Source organism: Salvia splendens, chromosome 2 (genome assembly GCF_004379255.2).
Source record: "Salvia splendens isolate huo1 chromosome 2, SspV2, whole genome shotgun sequence".
In the NCBI taxonomy this organism is placed as follows: domain Eukaryota; kingdom Viridiplantae; phylum Streptophyta; class Magnoliopsida; order Lamiales; family Lamiaceae; genus Salvia; species Salvia splendens.
In genome coordinates, this window is record NC_056033.1 from 6,059,372 (window position 1) to 6,080,507 (window position 21,136).

Genomic DNA, 21,136 nt, shown 5'->3' on the forward strand with positions numbered 1-21,136 from the left:
TCTATACGTGTGCATTACGTAATATTTATGGATAGGTAGCGTCGTGTAACTCTGCCTGTGTTCTGGGTTCCCTGCCACAGCCGGTCCCAAGCCCGGGAAAAGAGGAGGGTCGACAAAATAATGTAGTGAGGTGGTCTTTATGAGTTCTTTTTACTGATTATGATTTTCTCTTCCGGAAGCTATTTTGTGTAGTATTATTGCATCATGGAAGCTATTTTCTTTATTTCTTATGTGTGTGCGGTGTATTTCTGTCTTCTTGATCTCTACATTTGGTTATGTTTTGTAGTTAACATTACATTCTTCAATGTACTACCTCCGTTTCAAGTTATGTTGAGGTAGTATATTATTTATCTTTGTTATTTGTTTCCTTGCTTGAGGATATTACGGTTATTAAGTTAAATTTTAAGAGGATAATTTAGACTGTTATATTTAGTTTTTTACTTTCTATTGTACAAATATTTACATAGAATAGCTCACAATTGTCATCAGCTATCAAACACAAAATTAAGATAATTAATTAGTTGAAATTATGATAGCTATTAGTAGTTTTATCATATCTAATTGAAACATAATATAGACACCAAACCATGTCTTAATCTTAGAGTTCTTAGCACTCCTCGAATATCTAGTCTTGTATTTCTATATTCTTAGAATTCTAATTTTTTGTATTGTTGTTCAGGTTCATTCACATTCTGTCTATTTTAAGTAGGAGTTGCTCCTTATATGTGCCTATGTATCAATATTCACTTCATTATTATGTCATTACATTCATCATTATATTTTTGTATGTCTAAAATTATTTATATACTGTAATTTATGTTTACGGAATATTCATAATATGGCATGCATATCTAGAGTGTAGTCTAGGTAATTGGTATACTAATTGACATATTTGGAGAAGTACCAATTTACTATGTTGAGGTGATTAAAGTACCAATACACTATGCTGTGTTGCTTAAATTCACTAATTTAGTAAATTTAGTTGTACTGTAGTCATTAATAGTAGAGTGTAGGCATATGTAATTATAATAGACATTTTTGGAAAAGCACCAATTTACTATGTTGAGGAACCAAATTCACTAATTTAGTAAATTAAATTGTAGTAATTGGTTGCTCTAACTAAACAAAGTATGGCAGATACGAATAATGTGAATGATAATTTCTAGGGATTGATCACCGAAAGCAAAGCTGTAATCAACCATTGCATGGCTAAGATAAATTTACTTTAGTTGTACTATAGTGTGGTTATACTTTTCTGTACTATTCAAATTCACAAAGTAATCATGTCTCTCGATGATTTGTTTTTTTTTTCTATTGAATTTAAGTGATGACTTAGTGTCATATTTATCTATTTTATTTTCATACTAATTACAACTCCTTATTAATTAAGACATTCATAGAAAGACGATCGCCGTAATTTTCGTGTGTAAAAAATCAAAACTCTATTATCATAGGCCAAAAAACACATTGGCCCAAGTTGTTAGGGTTAGATACTTCTTTCTCCGCCGAAAACGGCCTCCTCCCTTCTTTCTTTGTATCTCTAATAATCCTCTGAAATTTTAATTTCTATTTATAATCCGTGTGTATCTTACATTTGTACAGTACACATGTGGACCGCCAGCTGATGATTCTGATTCTATTTCTGCAACAATGGTAGGCCAATCGCTTTCTCATTTTGATTTTTTAAGAGTGATAGAGACTTTTATTGCATGTTTTGTCTTTAAATTTTAATATTCTTATTTTTCAATTATAATTATAATTATTATATACTGATCACATTTTTAATTTTAATTTTAATTTTAAATTTTTTATTCATATTATAATAAAAAGCAGTACATGATTTTAAAAAAAGCAAATAAAAAAGACTACTACATAATTTAAAAAATCAAAAAGACTTCGCAGCAGCTCTTCTCTTCATGTGATCCTTTTATTTTTTTCCCTAAATGAATCAAAATTATTTTTTTTGTAAAATATGTTAAAATTTAAATTCAGAATCAAATTTATTAAATCAAATAAAACCTCTTGTTTTTGTTTTTTTGTCTCTGGGTCAGACTCCTCATCTGACTCCTCTTCCTGGTCAAGCTAAATGAATTAAATTAAGGAATTAATTTTAAATGAACTAAAGAATAAGTTTAAAATTAAAAATTTAGAATTAGATTAAAAAAATAATACCTCCTCTTGCTGTCGCCTGGCTATAGCATCCTCCATCTCCTTCAACTCTTTATCCCGCTCTTCCTTCCTTAACATGGCCATAGCCCTTTCAGCTCCTTTATCTTTCGCTAATTTTTTTTTCAATGCATCCTCCACTGCATCATCGTCATAATCCATGCCGCGCTTGAGAAGATAATTCCTAATGCGATATCTCATTTTATCAAGATAAGATAAATCTCCCAACATAAAATCATCATCCTCTGTCAAGTCAACATCGAAGTTCTTCTCTCCTTCGGAATCATTATCCGACATATTGAGTATACTTTTTGTTTTTTATCAGTATTTTTTTTCAAAATACATTATGTTTATATATCATGCCGATTAGAATGTTTATAAATTTTCTAATATTTTTTTCTCCAAATCTTCTACTAATATTTTTGTCTAGTTCTATAAAATTGTAGTCTTATTATATTTTTCTAGTACATTTTCATAATTAGTTATCTAGAAATTGGTTCTAGTATTATTCCATTGTCATAATTATTATTATTAATAAATCCCATATTAATAGTATTATTTATATTTATTTATGCTAACTGTCCTTACTCCTTAACGTAATTGTTTACTGATGATATATATGACAACATTTTCCATAAGTAGGTCTTCCTTTTTTTCAACAGCTACAAAATCTGTGTATATATAGATGCAGATTTAGCCATTTATGGCCCGTTTGGTAGCTATGTCATGTTTCGACTAGGCATGATACAATTCATGATACTTATCATAGTTTCAATTAGTTAAGAAATATATATTGAGTGTTTGATAGATTAAGATAATTGTGAGTTATCTTATTTAAGTGTTTGGTTCAACAAGTCACAAATAAGGATTAAAATTGTAATTGTCAAAATTATCCTCATTAATTTATGTAATTACTTAATAATCCTTATGTTGCCCTAATAATTCCTATAAGTATGGGTTATGTTACCCTAATTTTTAGTTTTGATTGATTCTAATATATCGTTATTAAATTAATATTTTATAGAAGATGTGAGACAGTGAGAGGATCTGTTCAATAAAGAACTTTAATTATGTGTGTTTAATTCTATAGGTAGTGTAGTGTATAAAAAAAATTCAAAATTTATGTGTGATTCCTCTCTTGTTCAATTCTTTAATATAATATGTCTTTATCTTTAATTTAACAATAAAATATTATAATATGTGATTAATTATCTCATATTTATTATTAATCTATATTTATTATATATTATAATCTAATCAATATTTCAAAATAATTAGATCTAAGCCAACGTTAATTATGTCTCCAGCATAAAATTGATAATACAAATTACCTTTATTACGTGATTGCATAGTTTACCCTGATTAGATGAGCAATAATTAATTATATTAAATTTGTCTTAGTTATTGCTCTTATTGATAATATCTTCAATTCCTAGCTAATTAGTAATTATAAATAATAATATACTAAACGTGCCTCATGTATAATATATTGATTATGACTGTTGTAATATTAAAATACAATATTATCACACTTACGTGAGTTTAATAATATGAACTTTTTTTTCCTTTTCTTTTGGAGCTTATTTTTATTACCAAAGTTATATCTAAAATTTTAAATTATGGGTAAAAATGTATTTTGCAAAATTAACTAGGTATCCTTGATATGTAACATGCCAAAATGAGTGGTTACATATGTGACTGAAACATAGATTTTTTAATGGGCTTTGTGCGGGCCGGATACAGAACACGGACTATTAAATTTATTAACATAGCTACCAAATGCACAAATAAACCCGGATTAATCCTCTTATCTAATCGTAACATAGCTACCAAACGGGGCCTTAGGGTTTAGCTTCTTAATATGTGAGTTTATCCGCCGTTTAGATTTTATTTACAATCTCTCTCTCTTTTCAAAGCCCCATATCACATAGCTAGCGATTTGACTTGTTGATGGATGGAAAAGACTCAAACCGGCACCCTGTATGGAGAAGCAAAAGAAAGCGGTTAGCTTTTTTTAACTCAAAAATATGTACTACATAAAAATATTCACGATTAGTGTTGTTAATTAAGGTGTTTGATTGCATTGATATATATATATATATATATACTTGTTGCTGTTTAGGGATTAGGTTTTAGGGTTGCTGACAAAATAAGTGAGTTACCTGATGACATCATCTGCATCGTTCTCTCATTCCTATCCTCCAGAGATGCTACGTCCACTAGTGTTCTTTCACCCCGATGGTTGGATTTGTGGAAGCACGTTACTAATCTCAATTTTTTCGACCCTAGTAATAATCACATCCTAGTAAAGAGTGAAAGAGAGAACGATTCATGGAATTCAGAGACGTGCAAACATGTCAAAATGGTGAATTCGGCTCTGGAATCTCATCAAGCCCTTTCCTTGAAACAGTTCAGGATCAGTTTCTATGTAAACAAGTCAGCACAAAGCGCAATCATCAAATGGCTAAAATTTGTGTGGTCGAGACAAGTTAAGAGATTGGATTTAAACTTCTGGTGTGACAGTAGAGAGCATGCAGTGGTGTTAGGAGATTCATTGGGAGAGATGAGACCAATGAAATATCTCGAGAATTTGTCTGTAAAAATGATGAAAATAAGTGGTGAAGACATCTCCTTGTTCCTAAGAAATTGCCCTTTCTTGAGGAAATTGAATATCACAACATCATTTTTGACATCTGAAGTTCATATCTCCGGGGCAACCCTCGCGCTGGAGGATCTTCAAATAATTGGATGCAGCTTACGGGAATCCATTAACATTTGTGCTCCAAATCTTACTATAGTTTGTGTCGATGCAAGACCGGGGAAACTATGGTTCAAGAATGTTCCAAGACTTGCTGTGGCAACTTTTGAAATAAGAAGTCCAAGATATACTATGCACGATTTTGCTTCTGCCCTGTCTTGCTTTACTTCTCAACTCCACAAACTTACCTTGACTTTGATTAGCCACCCAAATGATGATGATGATGATGTCTTAATATGGCAAAAGTTTTTGGGGAAAGGGTTTCCTCAACTACCTAACCTAAAAGAATTGATCGTTAATCACTCCTGTCTTTTGCCCGTAACTCATGTGATATCGGCATGCCCTCGTCTTCAATACTTCGTTTTTAAGGTTGGTATATATTTTTAGACTTTTAGTACTTGTCTTCAGAATTTCATTTCAATATATGTTAACATGTATAATATACTTTATTCAGATTTTTTTACATATGCAGTTTCCTTACATAGACAAAGAAGGAACAACAGATAGTAGAAGATTCAAAAGGTTAGAGTTTAAAGGATCTTGTTCGGGAAACATCATCCAATCAATAAGGTATATTTCAGAAAACGGTGCATTTCAACAAATAAAAACCCACAGTATGAGTGTGGACAACAGGAAAGGAATATGTCGACAAGTTGAACTCGAATTTCAAGTTGAACTTAGGTATAAAGGTATAACCTGTGGACTTGTGTGCTGAAAATAATTTTTTATTTTTCAGATTTTTGTTATTGAAAGTAATTTTATATTAGATTTAATAGTTAATTAACTAATGAAATTTTGTCAAATTTAGTCATTCTTATAGTCTTTAAAATTGTAATATTTAATGATGAAGGTATTCATTCTTTTATTTATTAAAAACAAGGTTGATTTTAACATCGCTAAAAGAACACATATACAAATGAGACAATTAAAAAAAATGAAATTTCATGATACGAAGTATAATATTCCAATTTCGAAAGATATGAGTAGGGATGTCAATTCAATCCGAACGTATTTTGACCCTAATAACCTGATAAAATTAGCGGGTTAAGGCTGTAATTTTGCAACTTGAGTACAAAATTGGGTTATACGGGCCAACCCATTCGGGTTGACGGGTTGGACTTTTTAATTAACATGCCTAATAGTATTTTCTTGGAATACATAATTAGAGATTCAGGGCAAATTTCCCTAAAAGGTCATAAACTTTTTCCCATTTCTGGTTTATCCCACGAACTAAAAAATTGCAGTTTCAGGACAAAGCCAAAGATGCGATAACAAATTGACTGAGTTAAGATAACTTGGATTGAGAAATAATTACATACAAGAGATCCCAAACTCGTCGGGGGATTGAAAAAGCTTGAGGCTCTTGACATAGCTCATAACTTTATGGTGGAGGTCCCGGATAATATTCGAAAAACATCATCCAATCAGTGACGTATTGATAAGGCTCGTTTCATGCATTGGTTTTTAGTGATATTACATGCTTTTTTGGGGAGATAATGCACAAATTTGAGATTAAGTGTGCAGAAATTTGCTGGGTCAAGTAGATGCTGCAAATTGACCGAGCAGATGCAAAATGAGCAGAAAATGAGTAAAAAGTATCAAAAATCCGCTAGGTCAAAGAGAATTATCAGGAGAGCAGGTGCGTAAAAAATCTACCGGACCCAAGAACGCACACAATTTACCCGGGACTGGGAAAATGGAGCAGAAAAAAAGTGAAGAAATGAGCAGATTTAAAAGATCCTATTTTAAGGGTACAAACGTCAAATCATGATGAGCACACCCTAGGGATTCGAGCTTGAAGCCTCCCTATATAAAGGGACCAACATGAATGAAGAAGGGGGCGCTTAACGCTATGGTAGTTAGGTAGGAAGTTCTCGGTAGCGCTTAACGCTACCATTCTCGTAGTTTAAGTAGGAAACTCTCATAGGCGCTTAACGCCACTGCTCTCTTAGCTTAGTTTAGTTGAGTTGTTTTCTTAGCTTAGTTTAGATAGTTAAATGCTTTCTTAGCTTAGTTCAATGGTTTCGACGGTGGAATTGACGACTCCGCCTTTGGATCTCGACCTATTTCTGGTTTTATGAAGCTTCAGTGTTTATTTTCATGTTGATGATGCTATTTACTCATGTTTCTTGGATGCTTTTTGCAATTGAATGTTCGTTTGAAGCTGACATCAGAGAGATCTAGTTGATTTGTTGGTTGTTGGTTTGATTCGGAGTTGAATCGAGGATTGGAAGTTATGGATCTGAATCTGTGTTGGTGGATCTGAAGTTCTCTGTTTCTATTCTGCATGATTATGGTTGTTTACTGTTCGATCTCGCATCTGCTCGACCCAGTAGCTTAGATTTGTTAGTTTAGGCTTTAATTTCATGTTTAAATTTAGATCTGAGATTGCTCTGTTTTCATGGTGTTTTATGCTCTGTTTTGTTCTGTATTTCCCGCTGGATTCATGAAGAAGATGAAGTTTGCTGGTAGTTAGAATCAGATCTGCTTTAGTTTGTTAGTGGCAGCTTTCTTGTCAGTAGCCATTTAGGGAAACATGTTCTGCTGCTTTTCTTACGATCTGTTGTCTGGCTGTTTTAGGAAACTTATTTGCTTGACCCAGGAAATTCGGTGAATGTTCCAAAGTTAAATTCAGTTTCGAATCATGCATGCATTTATATTTCAAGCAATTTCCATTCTCTGGACCCAGTAGATATAACAGATTAGGTTTAATTTCCCAGGTCTAGTAGTTAAAACTCAACCCTCTCGTTGCGTGGCAACAACCGATCACTTTTCCGATTGTGTCGTAGAAACAATCTCGAGTAGGTCCCTAGTCTCTGTGGTTCGACCCCGCTCTTGCCGCTTATACTTTGTAATATTTGTTGCATTAGTGGGAAAATTATAAATCTTGTTGAAAGGAGGAACTCGTGCACACGACACACGTGCAAAAACCCTCTCTTCACGTATATTTCAGAAAGGATTTCAACTTTATGGTGCATTTCAAAAAATAAAAACCCTCACTATGAGTGAGGACGAAATGAAATGATTATGTCGATAAGTTCAACTCCAATTTCAGGTTCAACTTAGGGTTCAAGTTATGCAAGGCTTCATTAGGTATTTATAATAATACTAATGCATTTTATCTAATACTAGTAAAAATAATCTTTAGACTTGTAGATTGAAAATTGATTTTTTATTTTCGGATTTTTTGTTCTTGTGAAGGATGTGATATTTATTTTGATTTTGAAAGTTATCTTATGATATTTATTGGTCCTTTAAATCATGAAAATTTGTTAAATTCTAGTTATTCTCGTTATATTAAATACTCCTATTGTACTGTCCTATAATTTCTTAAATTATTTAAAACAAGGTTGATTTTAATGTCATCAAAAGAAGTTGATTTGTAAACGAATAAGACAATTTTAAAAAATTAAAATTTTATGATACTAATATTCCAATTTCGAAGGTTATGAGACTGATCAGATTTTGACCAAATTTAACCATTTAAACATGGCCAAACTATTTAATTGATAATTTAGTTTTTATTGAATTTCAATTTTCTGAGTTAATTTTTGAGATGATTCAGTTTAATTTTTTTTATTTTTTTTGTTGATTCGATATGATCGAAGGAAAAAAAATACAAATTGAAAACCGAATGTTCACCAATTATTGATATCTCGTCAATTTAAATGCTTTGCACTTTGCATGTAAACGCGGTGATTTTAAAAATTTTGTGCAATTTCTTCAAATTGAGTTTGTAAACCATTTACCGAATTAATATTTTATTCATCAAAATTTCAAATGTCTTGATATCTTTTTTATTCAATTAGAAAAAAATGAAGTTAAAGTTTTGTAAACAAATTGTGGACCCATACATATAAGAAATTGAATAAAACTCATATCACCTAGATTTAACTTTGATGAGAAGAAATACGTTATCTATACACATACTCCTGTTATACCAAAAAACGAGACACAGCAATACTCTATAGAGTATTGCTATTTCACAAGATCGATCCCATAAACATAATAATCGTGTACTATGGCTCTTTCTTTGAAAATTTTAAAAAGTAAAAAACAATAGATTATGCAATAATCTTGATTTATTTCTTATTTATTTATTTATTTATTTATTTATTTATTTGTTTATTAATTAATTTAATTTAATCTTATTTGAGAATGCGATAAATCTTATTCAAACGACACATTTTATTTTACCTTTATTAAATGAATTATAAAGTAACTATTAATTGAGTTAAGTCCACGTATATTCTCTCACTTAAATACTGCAAGTATGATTAAATTTAACACAAGTAAATGTAGTATGTTGACTGGTTTGATCAGTATACCTATTACTAACTTACTAAACTATGATTAGAAAAATAAATTGCTTGGTACTCGTATAAGGGAAAATTCTATAAATGGGCAGCTCTGGAAAACTGCTTCCATGAAGGGACGGTTTTTTTTTTCTATCATTGGGTGCTACGCATTCTAAGAATGCGTGTTTAAATACGCATTTTAAGAATGCGCGTTTAAATACGTATTCTTGGATTAAAATGCGTATTTAAACACACATTCTTAGAATGCGTATCTCATTTAAATTTTAAAATTGCAAAACAGAACTCCGAATGTTCAGTATGTACTCCTCATTTTCGCGAACCCCTTCCAAAAATGCCACATTTTCGTCCAATTCTTGCATAAATCGCCCAAATTCATCTAATTGTTCATCCCTAAAGGCAAGTTACGTGCTTTCTTCATAATTTAGCATTATATTCACAGTTTATGGTGAAAACTGTGATTTTAGGGTTTGTAGCTAAAAATTAAAATTTTATGTTGTTGGTATAAATTGTATGTTCAATGTGTGTTATTAACTACTAGGATTTGGTATGTAGTGTTCTTTTGAATTGTTAATTTCTAAGATTTGGTATATAGTTTATTTTAATTATTTAAATATTGAGATTAAGTTGTGTATATATTGCAGGATTATGGATACAGAATCTGTTTGTGTCCTTTTATATTGGGATGGAAGAATAGTACAAATTGGAGGAATTGGTTTGTCTTATGAGCCACCCGTGGCAAATGCATACCTTGTGTTAGATAAGTTTGTTCCATACAATGAGTTGGTTAACAGAATTTGTGATTGTATTGGAATCAATGTTAATGAGTATATGATTACTTTGACATGGAAGCGTGCAATTCAAGTGGGTAATGGATATAACTTTGTGGGCATTCGACTTTGCGATGCATATATGAGGGATATGTTTGCAACAGCTATTCAATCAGGCCAAATTGAGTTATTTGTTGGCTATCAAGCTAAGTTAGCACAACAACGCACTCCACAAACGGTTGTTGTCTATCAATCTAGAAGGGCACAGCGGCAAGTTCAAGATAGAATACAATATAATGATGGGCCATCTGGACATAATGAAGTTAGTCACGAGCTAGGCGATTTTGGGGATGTTGGGCCTGGTTTTGGGGATGGTGGGCCTGAGTTTGAGGATGGTGGACTATCTCCACAGAATGAACTTAGTGACGATTCTGAATCTGATGAATCTGTGTAAGAAAAATCAACAACTCCACCTGAATTAAGTGAGGATTCAGAAGCAACCCAAGATGCATCTGATGGTGAGACATTGAATATGCCTCGTGGGTATGTCCCAGTAATCCCTGAAGAGCGAAGTGAGCAGGAGTATGAGCATCCAGGGTTACCTTATTTTCGTACTCTACCGACGACAAAAGGTAATTACTATGAACGTAACCATGATGATTCTGAATCTAGCAATTGGTTTTGGGATGAGAAGTCCTACATGGATTGGGTTAGGAACCAAATTTGATACCAAGCTACAGTTGAAGACTGCTGTTACTTTGTGGCATTTGGAGTCATCCACAAAAGAATACAGAGTGGTGGAAAGTAAACCAACAAGGTGGAATGTGGCATGCAAAAATTCGAAAGGGAAGCGGAGACGACGAAATAAAAAAGTTTGTATTCGGAAGCTCCGAGCAACATTGAGGAAGCACGACCACAAATGAGAAATCAGACATTAGGTTGATAGACACACTTGTGTAGGTAATCCCAATTCCAGGGACCACGCCAACGTTTCATCAGCAATGGTGGCTTTTTGCATTAAGCATCACATTCTAAAGGACCCTGAGTATACGCCTAACTCCATTATTGATGATGTGAAGCAAAAGTATCATGTTGAAATATCCTACAAGAAAGCATGGTATGCTCGGAGGAAGGCTATAGAGCTAGTTTTTGGTGGATGGGAGTCATCATTCGAAGATTTGCCTAGTTATATGATTGAGTTGCAGAAGCGCACTCGTGGAACAATTGTTGAGTGGCATCATGATGAAAGACATAGTACCGAGACACAAAAGTTGTTCAAGTATGTATTTTGGGCATTCGGGCCGTGTGTGGAGGCTTTTCAGCTTTGCAAGCCAGTGCTAACAGTTGACGGAACTCATTTGCGTGGAAGGCTCAAAGGTAAACTTCTTTGCGCTGTTGGGTTTGATGCAAACAAGAAGTTTTTACCTGTTGCTTACGCAATTGTTGATAATGAAACAAGTGATAGTTGGAATTGGTTTATGAAGTTAATCAAACTTCATGTTATGAAAGGCGATAGAGATGTTTGCATCATATCTGATAGACACCCAGGGATGCTGAATGCAATGGAGTCTGATATATGGGAACAACCGCCACGAGGTATTCACCGATTTTGCTTAGTACATGTACGAAAAAATGTGTTACAGCATCACAAGGGTGTGAGGGTGAAGAGTCTAGTGTGGAAAATGGGGATAACCACACATGAGAGAAAATATTTTAGGAGAAGACGTTCCCTATGGTATGTTAGTCCAGAGGCAGTTGAGTACCTTCGGCGTATTGATGCGGAGCAATGGACAATAGCATACGACAAAGGTCGTAGATGGGGTGAAGCAACGACGAACATAGTAGAGGCATATAACAACGTCTTGAAAGGAGCCAGAGATCTACCTGTTAGGGCTTGTATCGATTTAACATTCTGGAGAATAATTAAATGGTTCCAGACAAGATCAACAGAAGTAGCACAATGCCAAACTGTTTTGACCCCATGGGCGCATGACAAATTCAATGATAATGATGCAAGGGGCCGAAAACATGTGGTTAGACGAGTCAACATCCATGAGGGCAGGTATGATGTCTTATCCGAGGTATGATCAAAGGGAACGATGGAAACTCTTCTGAGGTCAAGTATTGGAAAAGAATGTGTAGTTGTGGAAATGACAGATGTGAAGGTTGCCTTGTTCTCACGCTGCGGCAGTTGCCGGAGATCGAGGAGATAATATTCTACGCCTTGTGAGTAAGAACTATTTTAAGTCAACTTGGGTTAAACAATATTCTTTTGGTTTCCGTTCACTTAGGCACCAGGACTATTGGGAGATACCACCATGGACATTGGAGTGCTCAGTAGGGCAATTTGTTCCACATTCTCGCGGTCGATTTAGAAAAGCAAGGATACAGAACCAGATGGACGAAAATGAACCTGATTAGCCTAGGCGACAAATGAGTTGCAAGAACTTTAGATAAGTAGGGCATGGCAGGCGTAACTGCACAACGGAGCGCACTGTGTGATTGTTTGTGGTTTGATTGTGGTTTGTAGTTGAACATTACTACTATTTTGGTGTTGGTTTGTAGTTGAACATTATTTACTACTATTTGATAATGTTGGTTTGTAGTTGAACATTACTATTTTGATGTTGGTTTGTAGTTGAAACATTATATACTACTCCTCCCGTCCCATAAAAATATGTACACTTTCCATTTTCGTCCGTCCCATAAAAATATGTGCATTCCATTATTTGAGAAATATTTATGTTTCATTTGTAGTAATACTACTAATTGATTGTTTCATTTAATGCTTTTAAGAAATAACAAAAAGCACAGAAAATGAAGAACAAATTGAAATTTTTGTCCCCTTGAAATTTTTGTCCCCTCGATTTAGAAAAGCAAGGATACAGAACCAGATGGACGAAAATGAACCTGATTAGCCTAGGCGACAAATGAGTTGCAAGAACTTTAGATAAGTAGGGCATGACAGGCGTAACTGCACAACGGAGCGCACTGTGTGATTGTTTGTGGTTTGATTGTGGTTTGTAGTTGAACATTACTACTTTTTTATGTTGGTTTGTAGTTGAACATTATTTACTACTATTTTGGTGTTGGTTTGTAGTTGAACATTATTTACTACTATTTGATAATGTTGGTTTGTAGTTGAACATTACTATTTTGATATTGGTTTGTAGTTGAAACATTATATACTACTCCTCCCGTCCCATAAAAATATGTACACTTTCCATTTTCGTCCGTCCCATAAAAATATGTGCATTCCATTATTTGAGAAATATTTTATGTTTCATTTGTAGTAATACTACTAATTGATTGTTTCATTTAATGCTTTTAAGAAATAACAAAAAGCACAGAAAATGAAGAACAAATTGAAATTTTTGTCCCTTTTAAAAACACAAATCAGTTTTTTATTAACTTATAAAAATGAATTTCGTTTGGCAAATTGTGGAAGATTAAATTATTTTGAAATTTTAAAGCATATATCTAATTATAATTATATTTTGAAGTTAAATATCACAAATGTCTACGTCTAACAAACAACCACAAACTAATTGTAACTACTTGGTGTAAACTTGTTTGCAGCTATCCCTTTGGATGTACGCGAGGATGTTCTCCTAGCAAAGAATTTTGTTATAGTCCGCGCCAATCCTTTAGTGGAGAAAGAAATATTAGAAACTGTCCCAAACTCCTTACGAGCCGCCTCCCTAGAAGCAAAACGTTCAGAAGCCACCCCAGACTCATGACGAGTCTTTGTGCGTGACTCGCGCCAAGCTGCCTCTTATGCCTCATCCTCCTCAGCATCATCCTCCACTTCAGTCTCATCCTCCTTTGGCGTTTGTAATCTTACTCCAAAATATTCATCAAGGTTAACATCAACATAACAATAGACACCCATCATCTGTGAACTTGATCTAGCATGCCAAGAAGCACGCGGTGGGTCACTGTATCCTCCGCCCATCTGCGATAAACCTGCATCCCGTCTATACCCCGGTCCGCCAATATGGACACATTTCCTTACTTCGCGCCTACCTTTGTGAATGATTGCTCTTGTAGTGTCAATCGGTGATCGCTGGATAGGCACAAAATCAAGACGTTCAGCCTCCCCACATATTGTCATACAAGACGACACCATGTTCAGAGCACGTTGGATGCCCTGATGATATGCCATCGCAGATCCGCTAAGGCAGTGGTAGACATTTACCAACGTCTCCATCTGCACAGAACAAAGTCATTATTCTAATGATAATGCACTATAAAAACAACGATAAAAAAATAATAAAAATAAACTTATTACCATCATCATATGTGTAGAGGAAGTCTCATGGATGCCTGGCTGGCCATGGATGCCCGGTCTAGTAATGTAAGTGACAGTGATTGTCCGAAACCAATTCATGTAGTCAGTATTTGAGGCTTTTGGATACACCTGTTGTTCTATTTCTCCCCGGGTCCTCCAATACTGAATGTAGTTAGCATGATGAGCTACCCAGTTTGTGGCTGACTTACCTCGCCTTGAACTTTCCCATCTCTCAAAATTGTGGAATTGAATCTCATTAGAAAAAATATGTTGGGGGTATCCAAACTGTCGTGCAACTCGATGACCCCAATGTGACTCCACAATATGATAGCAAATGAGGTAGTTAGTGCACCCCCTAACATTCATCCCACGCTTGCACTCCTCTGGTAGAGGACGACGATCCAAATACGACTCCCAAATAAACTGAAAAATGGTTAATAAAAGAACAATATTCAACAAAAAAAATTATGAAATATTTTTAAAGTGGCACCTGATTGTCATGCAAATTAGCCAACTGTTCCCTATAATAACTTTGGACATGTAGCGAGCCCCCTCTAACTAATAATTCCAAAACAATACGAAAAAATTATAAACACATGATATAGATAAGTTAATGACAAAGAATAAAGATTTAACTTACATTATTGCACAGGGTGTCGTACCGTCATACTCAACCCTATCAACAATCTCGGGTCAAATATTGGGTATCCTCTTCCAAGCCCACATTTGTAGAAGGGCCAATGGGCCACCGATATCTTTCCTCTTTTGACACGAAACTTCACAAAGGTAGTGATATAAAGTGGCAAGCGCTACTGCACCCCAACTAAGTTGTGAACACTGATTCTCGTCAACTAGTAATAGAATGTGGTGGAAGGGAATTTTTCTCCCCGAAGTGTTTGGGATGATCAAACAACCTAGTAGGAGTAGCACAAATATACGTTCATGTTGCATGTAATGATGCTCGGGTAGATCGTCGTCAAGACGGTGGCTAACGACATCCTTCAGTGTAGTGGCATAAAATCCTCCCAACTTCAATTCACCTTGACTAGGTTCTATACCCAAAAACGACAAACACGTATCCACCCAATACAGCCTCGGGTGGTTCACTTTTGGAAGGATAACTGGTTCACCATCGACCCTTAAACCCCAAAGCATCTCGATATCTTGAAGGGTCACTGTAGCTTCACCAACTGGAAGGTGAAACGTGTGGGTCTCGGGATGCCACCTCTCAATCAATGTGCCAATAAGTGAAGCGTCCAACATTTTCGACTTTCCACAGTGGTACACGCCACCGAAACCCAGACGTTCTATATGCCCCAACACTCGGTCATGCATTGGAGCTTGAAAAATATTTTTATCCAATTTGCGTGGTTGGAAGGTGTCGGTATCATTCTCAGAGATTATGCTTTCAGTTATGTGATGCGGTTGCAAGTAAAGCACGCTCGGGTCTTCGGGACCACAATACAAAGGACCCTCCCCAGTTGATGATGACGCCATTGCAGTTCCTAACAAATATCAATACAAAGGTCACTCTCTACCGATTTTTCTCCTCCAATATCAAGTATCTACTTCCCACAAATTTTTCTCCTCCAATATCAAGTATCTACTTCCCATAAATTCAAAATATCCCAAATTAAATACTAGTATATACAAGTGGGCAACACAATAAAGACATTTATAAACTTAATCTCGCAATGAACACATTCTTGTCTCAATTCTTCCAAAAAAAATACAATTACAAAAGAGTGCACAAACCCTAGGCAAAGGGGCAACAGAGATAGAGAGAGAGGTATACATACCGTGAGGGAGTGAACGATGGCAGCGGCAGGTCGGCGGGAACGGTGGCGGCGGCGAAGAGGCGTCAGAGTCCAGAACAACAGTGGAGGGTTCAGAATGGCGATTCTGAGCTCTGTTCTGTTTGCTGCAATTTTAAAATTTAAATAAGATACGCATTCTAAGAATGTGTATTTAAGCGCGCATTCTAAGAATGCGTATTTAAACGCGCATTCTTAGAATGCGTAACACCCAATTATAGAAACAAAAAAAACGCTTGTTCATGAAAGCAGTTTTCCAGAACTGCCCATTTATAGAACTTTTCCACTCGTATAATTAATGCGATTGCTGAATTGGATAATGGACCTTCGCTTTTAAAAATACTAGTACTACTATCATTTTTATACTTTTGGTGAATTGTTCATGAATTATACTATTAAAGTGAAATTCACTCAACATTGATATGTTTAAATTTGTCAGATAACATGGTATGACCTGGGTTCACGGTTGAAGGTGATGAGCCGTGAGGTATTATCACCATAGGGTCGTTATTAGGTGCCTATTGGACAACAACCCAAGTCCCCAATAAATAGCGCGTTCAGCGCGTGCTTCAAAAAGGATTCTAGTTAAAATTCCTTAACTAGACGCGGCGATTAACGATGAGAATCTAGAGAAGTTAATAACAATCTCAAGAGGAGTTAAATTCCACTCTGAAAACGACTCCATTAAAAAAACTTTTATTAGTCAAATGATTCAATACAAAAATTATAAAACATAGTAGTAATTATATAATTCAAAGATTCGAAAAAAACAGAGAATAATTTACAAGATACTATTGAAGTTGTTTGTATATCAAAGAATATATATTTCCCAGCCCATAATTACCTCAAATCATAGTATTATAAACAGACCAAAGGATGTATTTTCCAGCAAATTAACAACCGAAAGAATTTATCGCTATCTAATCAATATCTATCCTCTGTCTTTAATTTATTTTATTTTTCATTAGTTTCAATCACTGTAATTTGTCACATTTATTAATCTCAATATCTCATTCTATTCTCTCCCTATAAATAAGCAAATAAATAACATAAATAATTAAAAAAAAAAGATCCCATTTAAATTCCTGGTTTAAATAATCTTCACCCTCTAGATTTCTTCATAATTCTCCTGCTCTTATTTATCCGCCGGAAAATCTGTTCACAATTGTAGATGCAGATTTTTGCCCGCTGATTTCATCGCTCGAGATCGACTCAGATCTGTATGTATGTAATTTCCGCCTTCAAATCTGTATCTATTTTCCGTGCGTATGTGTATATAGCGGCTGCGACTGTGACTGTGTAGATGAAGTAAACGCGTAGGCTTTTGTTGATTGGCGTTGATTTCTCCATATTTGACCTTTCAGTTCACTGATTTGTGGATAAATGTTATTGACTTTTAGGTGACAGTGTGCTCTCTCTTCAATTTATTCGTTGTTTATTCGGTTGTTATGTTTTCATGAGGTAATCCAACTGTAGTGTGAAAGGAAAACTGAATCCCCTTTTTTTTGTGTTGAGCCTTTTTCTCTTTGTCGTTTTGTGTTAGGGTTATGTTTCATTTAGTTGATCTTGGTAGTTGCTGCTTTGTTAGCTGAGAAATAATCTACTTCTGAATTATTTTGGGGGAATGCATATTGTTTTATATGTGAGATTGCAACTCTGTTTTCATCACTTGGATTGTTTTGTAGTGTTTCTGTTGTGTTAAGAATTTAGTGGGAAATTTGAATGATTTTGACAGCAGGTGAATTATGGTGCAGAAATAGATGAGAAGAACTGATGTTATTGGCAGTAGAGGGAGGGGGTTTTTTCTCTTCGTCGGCTTCGGGATATAGTAAGGGATTGACGCTTCTTCTATTTGGACAGAAAAACGAGAAGGAACCCATGAGAGTAACACCTTGGAGCCAGTACCAGTTGGTAGACCAAGAGACTGATCTCCAGCTGGCTCCTGGGAAGAACTGGCTTGTCCGTGGGTGCGCCTCCTTTGTGTGCTTTGGTCGCCCTGCCGCTGGACATGAAAACTCTTCTCCCCTGAAAGTTGGACCAACTCAAAACCAAGAAGTTTTGTCAGAGCCTGTAGATATTGTTGAGAGTAAAGATCAAGTACATTCTACCGATCCAGTTGATTTCAATGAAAATATTAGAACAGTGGTTAGTCTTAAGAGTAGCTTGAAGAAATCAGCAAATGTTGGTCCGGTTGCTCGTGCTGTTGATGGTGGAAACTCCAACAAGCATGAAGTGGACAAAGGTGTTGCTGGTGAATTGGAAAGGAGGAAAGTGCAGTGGACAGATACAACTGGGGGAGAGCTTTTTGAGATACGGGAATTTGAGATGAGGTAACAAGAGCTTCAAATGCATAATATTAATAAAAAACACAATGGATTCATACTAGTATGCGGCTATGCACCTATTCAAAATCTAACAAGAGCGTCCGGTGCTTGCTTATTTCTTCTATAAGGAGCACCGTGATGTAAAATTCTAAATCTTTCTTGCTGGCTATCATCTTTTTGAGAGAATTCTTCTTGAATTTGCTCCAAGCATGTTATTATAGAATGCGAAAATTATTTATGCCAAAAGGTGTTTTCTTCTCTGCACCCGCCACCCTGTCTCTGTTTTAATTTTATTATTGTGAAAACTAACTCTTTGTTGTCAATTGGCTAATTTAGTTGCAAAGAATGATGTTTAATGAGTGTGTATTAATGTGCTGGCTGCAAGCATGCTACTACAACATTAAAATTTGCCTCTATTCGGTTGTTCTTGTTTGATATTCTTGGTGTCTATATGAGGTCTAAGGCAGGGACAGTATCATCTGTCATTTTATTTGGTACCTTTATGCAAACTCGGTTTATTTATGATTTGTTAGGTGTAGTTCTAGAAAGCAAGGTTGTATGCTTAGGTTGATCTGGTATCTGCTTTCGTGAAAGGTATTGTTTTTTAAGCTCATCTTTTAAATAAGTCAAAGCTCATATCATGTGGTATGCTTTATACAAAAGTACTAAAGTATATATTTTGATACAGAACATTTGGGGTCAATACTAGTGCATTGATTGATGAAGTGGGTTTTAGTAGGATTCCTTTAAAAATCATGTTTGAATAAAGAATTTAGCGAACTACTTTGTCATACGCTACAATTAATTCTAAAATACATACTTGCACATGGCCATGAGCACTTATAATGAGGACAGAGCGAGTTCGGTTTCCTGGAACTTTGGTCTATACATGGTAAATTGGTTTCTTGAATAGGGAATGAATCCTTTCACTTTCCTCTTTCTAATTCATTGCTTCATGTGTTTTCAGTGAAGATGGATCAGATGATGAATTTGATCACGCGACTGCAAAGAGTTGTTCATGCATAATAATGTAGTCCGTCATCTTTCTTAGGTGCTTATGAGCTCGATTTATACTATGACAAGCCTTTCGTGCGTCATGTCACCTGAAGTCCGAGCAAAAAAGTACTTGTTTGATCATCCCGAAGTCCGAGCAAAAAAGTACTGGTTTGATCATCCCCCAGCTCTGTCATCGGATGACGGGTAAAATGGAAGGTTTGAGGTAATGCAAGATGCCATGGCTATTCACTGGCCTGTTCTGATCATATTCTTGCTTGCATTCCCTTCCAGCGCAATGGGCATTTTTTGTTTCCCTTCTTGTTTTCGAGGCTGCAAATATTGTATTTTGGTGTTCATATATTGTTGTTTTGATTTGGAGCGGATGGATAAGGAATATAGTCGTCTCATTATTTTTAGTATTTTGTAGTTGTCAATATGAAGTAGAGTTCCATTTGAAAAGATGTGTAAATTTTGCTTTGATTGATGCTACGAAGGATTTCTATATACATTTCCTTGGAGTGATGCTAAATGGCCATAACGTGGTCAGTCATAAACATAAAATATTAATAAAAATTTATGCATTTAATGATATTTTACTTGAAATTAGTTCATCTTAAAAGTATCAAATTTTCAAGACTAATTTACTTTGTGCATAAATAAGGACTAGAGTACAACTAATAATAAATAATCTTGGAAATATTATATTGTGTATGTGTACGTTTCTTTTATGTCATATTTCTTTTTTTCTTTTAATTATATTATATTATTATTTAATTTGTATTATATAACTACTTTTAAATCAGAATATAAATATATTCATGATATTAAAATTATATAATTGGTATTTAGCTTCACTTACAAATGAAATAATTTAAACTATATTATATTTAGCATTAATATTTAAATAACTTATAAATAATAGTATAAATAAAATAAATGTAAACATTACTATAAAATTATTTTATATAAAATTAATTCAAATATTATGGAGAGAGAATGTTGTAAATTTAAATTTGAAGTAAAAAATTTGAGATAAGGGTAATTAAGTAAAATTATCTTAGCACTAACTATTACTACTAATTTATTGCATTGACTTTTATAATTATTTACAAAAATGTCATTGTGTGGTCACATTATGGCTGCATAGCATTACTTCCCACTTTTTTTTGAGATAAGCTTCTCTTCCTTTTCAAAATATTCTATTCCCTCATTTTCATGTTAATAGACATTTCTTTTTGGCACGGAGTTTAAAAATATTGTGTTAAATGGTTGGTGAATAAAGTAAGAGAAAATAAAGTAAGAGGGATGAAGAGAGAATATAGTAAAAGAGAGAATTATTTTTTTGTTAAAAATAAAAATGACTTAATTAATTTGAAACTTCCTAAAATAGAAAAATGATTCAATTAACATGGAATAGAGAGCTAACATGTCACACTCATGCATATGACAAGTAGTATGATATTTTTGAATTGGATATACAACATTCTCATCAAATTCTAAAATTACGGATCAAATTAAAATTCGACTAAACTTCATAAAAAAATTTCTTATATTTGATTTTACAGTGACCAATAGATTAATCATAAGCTACTTAAAATTAATTTCGTTTTATTTTACAACTTCGATGTTGTTGAAACTCACATATGAATATCCGAATATACAAAAATATGGAAAAATCATTTTCACTTTTTTTTATCGTCT

The 21,136-nt window shown here is 34.3% G+C and overlaps 3 protein-coding genes across 11 annotated transcripts; 2 read left to right on the forward strand and 1 right to left on the reverse strand.

Annotated features, from left to right (window-relative positions):
* Window positions 1–1,836: 1,836 nt before the first annotated feature.
* Window positions 1,837–2,473, reverse strand: LOC121780551 (UPF0329 protein ECU05_1680/ECU11_0050-like). 2 transcript variants are annotated; one of them, XM_042178153.1, is made up of 3 exons: window positions 2,173–2,473; window positions 2,020–2,073; window positions 1,837–1,939 (listed from the first exon to the last, which is right to left on the reverse strand). In XM_042178153.1, exons 1-3 carry the CDS (start codon window positions 2,461–2,463, stop codon window positions 1,928–1,930), a joined length of 357 nt encoding a protein of 118 aa, XP_042034087.1. In that variant the 5' UTR covers window positions 2,464–2,473; the 3' UTR covers window positions 1,837–1,927. The 2 variants fall into 2 exon arrangements, with proteins under 2 accessions (XP_042034087.1, XP_042034077.1); XM_042178143.1 differs by having other exon boundaries at window positions 2,020–2,082.
* Window positions 2,474–10,663: 8,190 nt separating this feature from the next.
* Window positions 10,664–12,431, forward strand: LOC121762988. The gene is made up of 4 exons (XM_042159021.1): window positions 10,664–10,814; window positions 10,971–12,072; window positions 12,168–12,236; window positions 12,302–12,431. Exons 1-4 carry the CDS (start codon window positions 10,664–10,666, stop codon window positions 12,429–12,431), a joined length of 1,452 nt encoding a protein of 483 aa, XP_042014955.1.
* A 4,696-nt stretch (window positions 12,432–17,127) lies between these two features.
* LOC121760167 lies at window positions 17,128–19,943 on the forward strand. Of its 8 annotated transcripts, none has more exons than XM_042155840.1 (3): window positions 17,128–17,339; window positions 17,976–18,445; window positions 19,407–19,943. In XM_042155840.1, the coding sequence occupies exons 2-3, from the start codon at window positions 17,994–17,996 to the stop codon at window positions 19,471–19,473; spliced, it is 519 nt and encodes a 172-aa protein (XP_042011774.1). In that variant the 5' UTR covers window positions 17,128–17,339; window positions 17,976–17,993; the 3' UTR covers window positions 19,474–19,943. The 8 variants fall into 8 exon arrangements, with proteins under 8 accessions (XP_042011774.1, XP_042011782.1, XP_042011742.1 ...); XM_042155848.1 differs by having other exon boundaries at window positions 17,128–17,335; XM_042155808.1 differs by having other exon boundaries at window positions 17,132–17,339; window positions 17,851–18,445.
* The last annotated feature ends 1,193 nt before the right edge of the window (window positions 19,944–21,136 follow it).

What these genes read in the sequence shown, in the direction of transcription:
- LOC121780551 (XM_042178143.1), bottom strand. Translation starts at nt 2,463, where the DNA reads ATGTCGGATAATGATTCCGAAGGAGAGAAGAACTTCGATGTTGACTTG. An exon ending in CCAGGCGACAGCAAGAGGAG is followed by an intron (nt 2,083 to 2,172) that starts GTATTATTTTTT and finishes TAATTCATTTAG; the next exon opens with CTTGACCAGGAAGAGGAGTC.
- LOC121762988 (XM_042159021.1), top strand. Translation starts at nt 10,664, where the DNA reads ATGATGATTCTGAATCTAGCAATTGGTTTTGGGATGAGAAGTCCTACA. An exon ending in GTCAACATCCATGAGGGCAG is followed by an intron (nt 12,073 to 12,167) that starts GTATGATGTCTT and finishes TGGAAATGACAG; the next exon opens with ATGTGAAGGTTGCCTTGTTC. An exon ending in GAGATAATATTCTACGCCTT is followed by an intron (nt 12,237 to 12,301) that starts GTGAGTAAGAAC and finishes CCGTTCACTTAG; the next exon opens with GCACCAGGACTATTGGGAGA.
- LOC121760167 (XM_042155808.1), top strand. Translation starts at nt 17,889, where the DNA reads ATGTTATTGGCAGTAGAGGGAGGGGGTTTTTTCTCTTCGTCGGCTTCG. An exon ending in ATACGGGAATTTGAGATGAG is followed by an intron (nt 18,446 to 19,406) that starts GTAACAAGAGCT and finishes ATGTGTTTTCAG; the next exon opens with TGAAGATGGATCAGATGATG.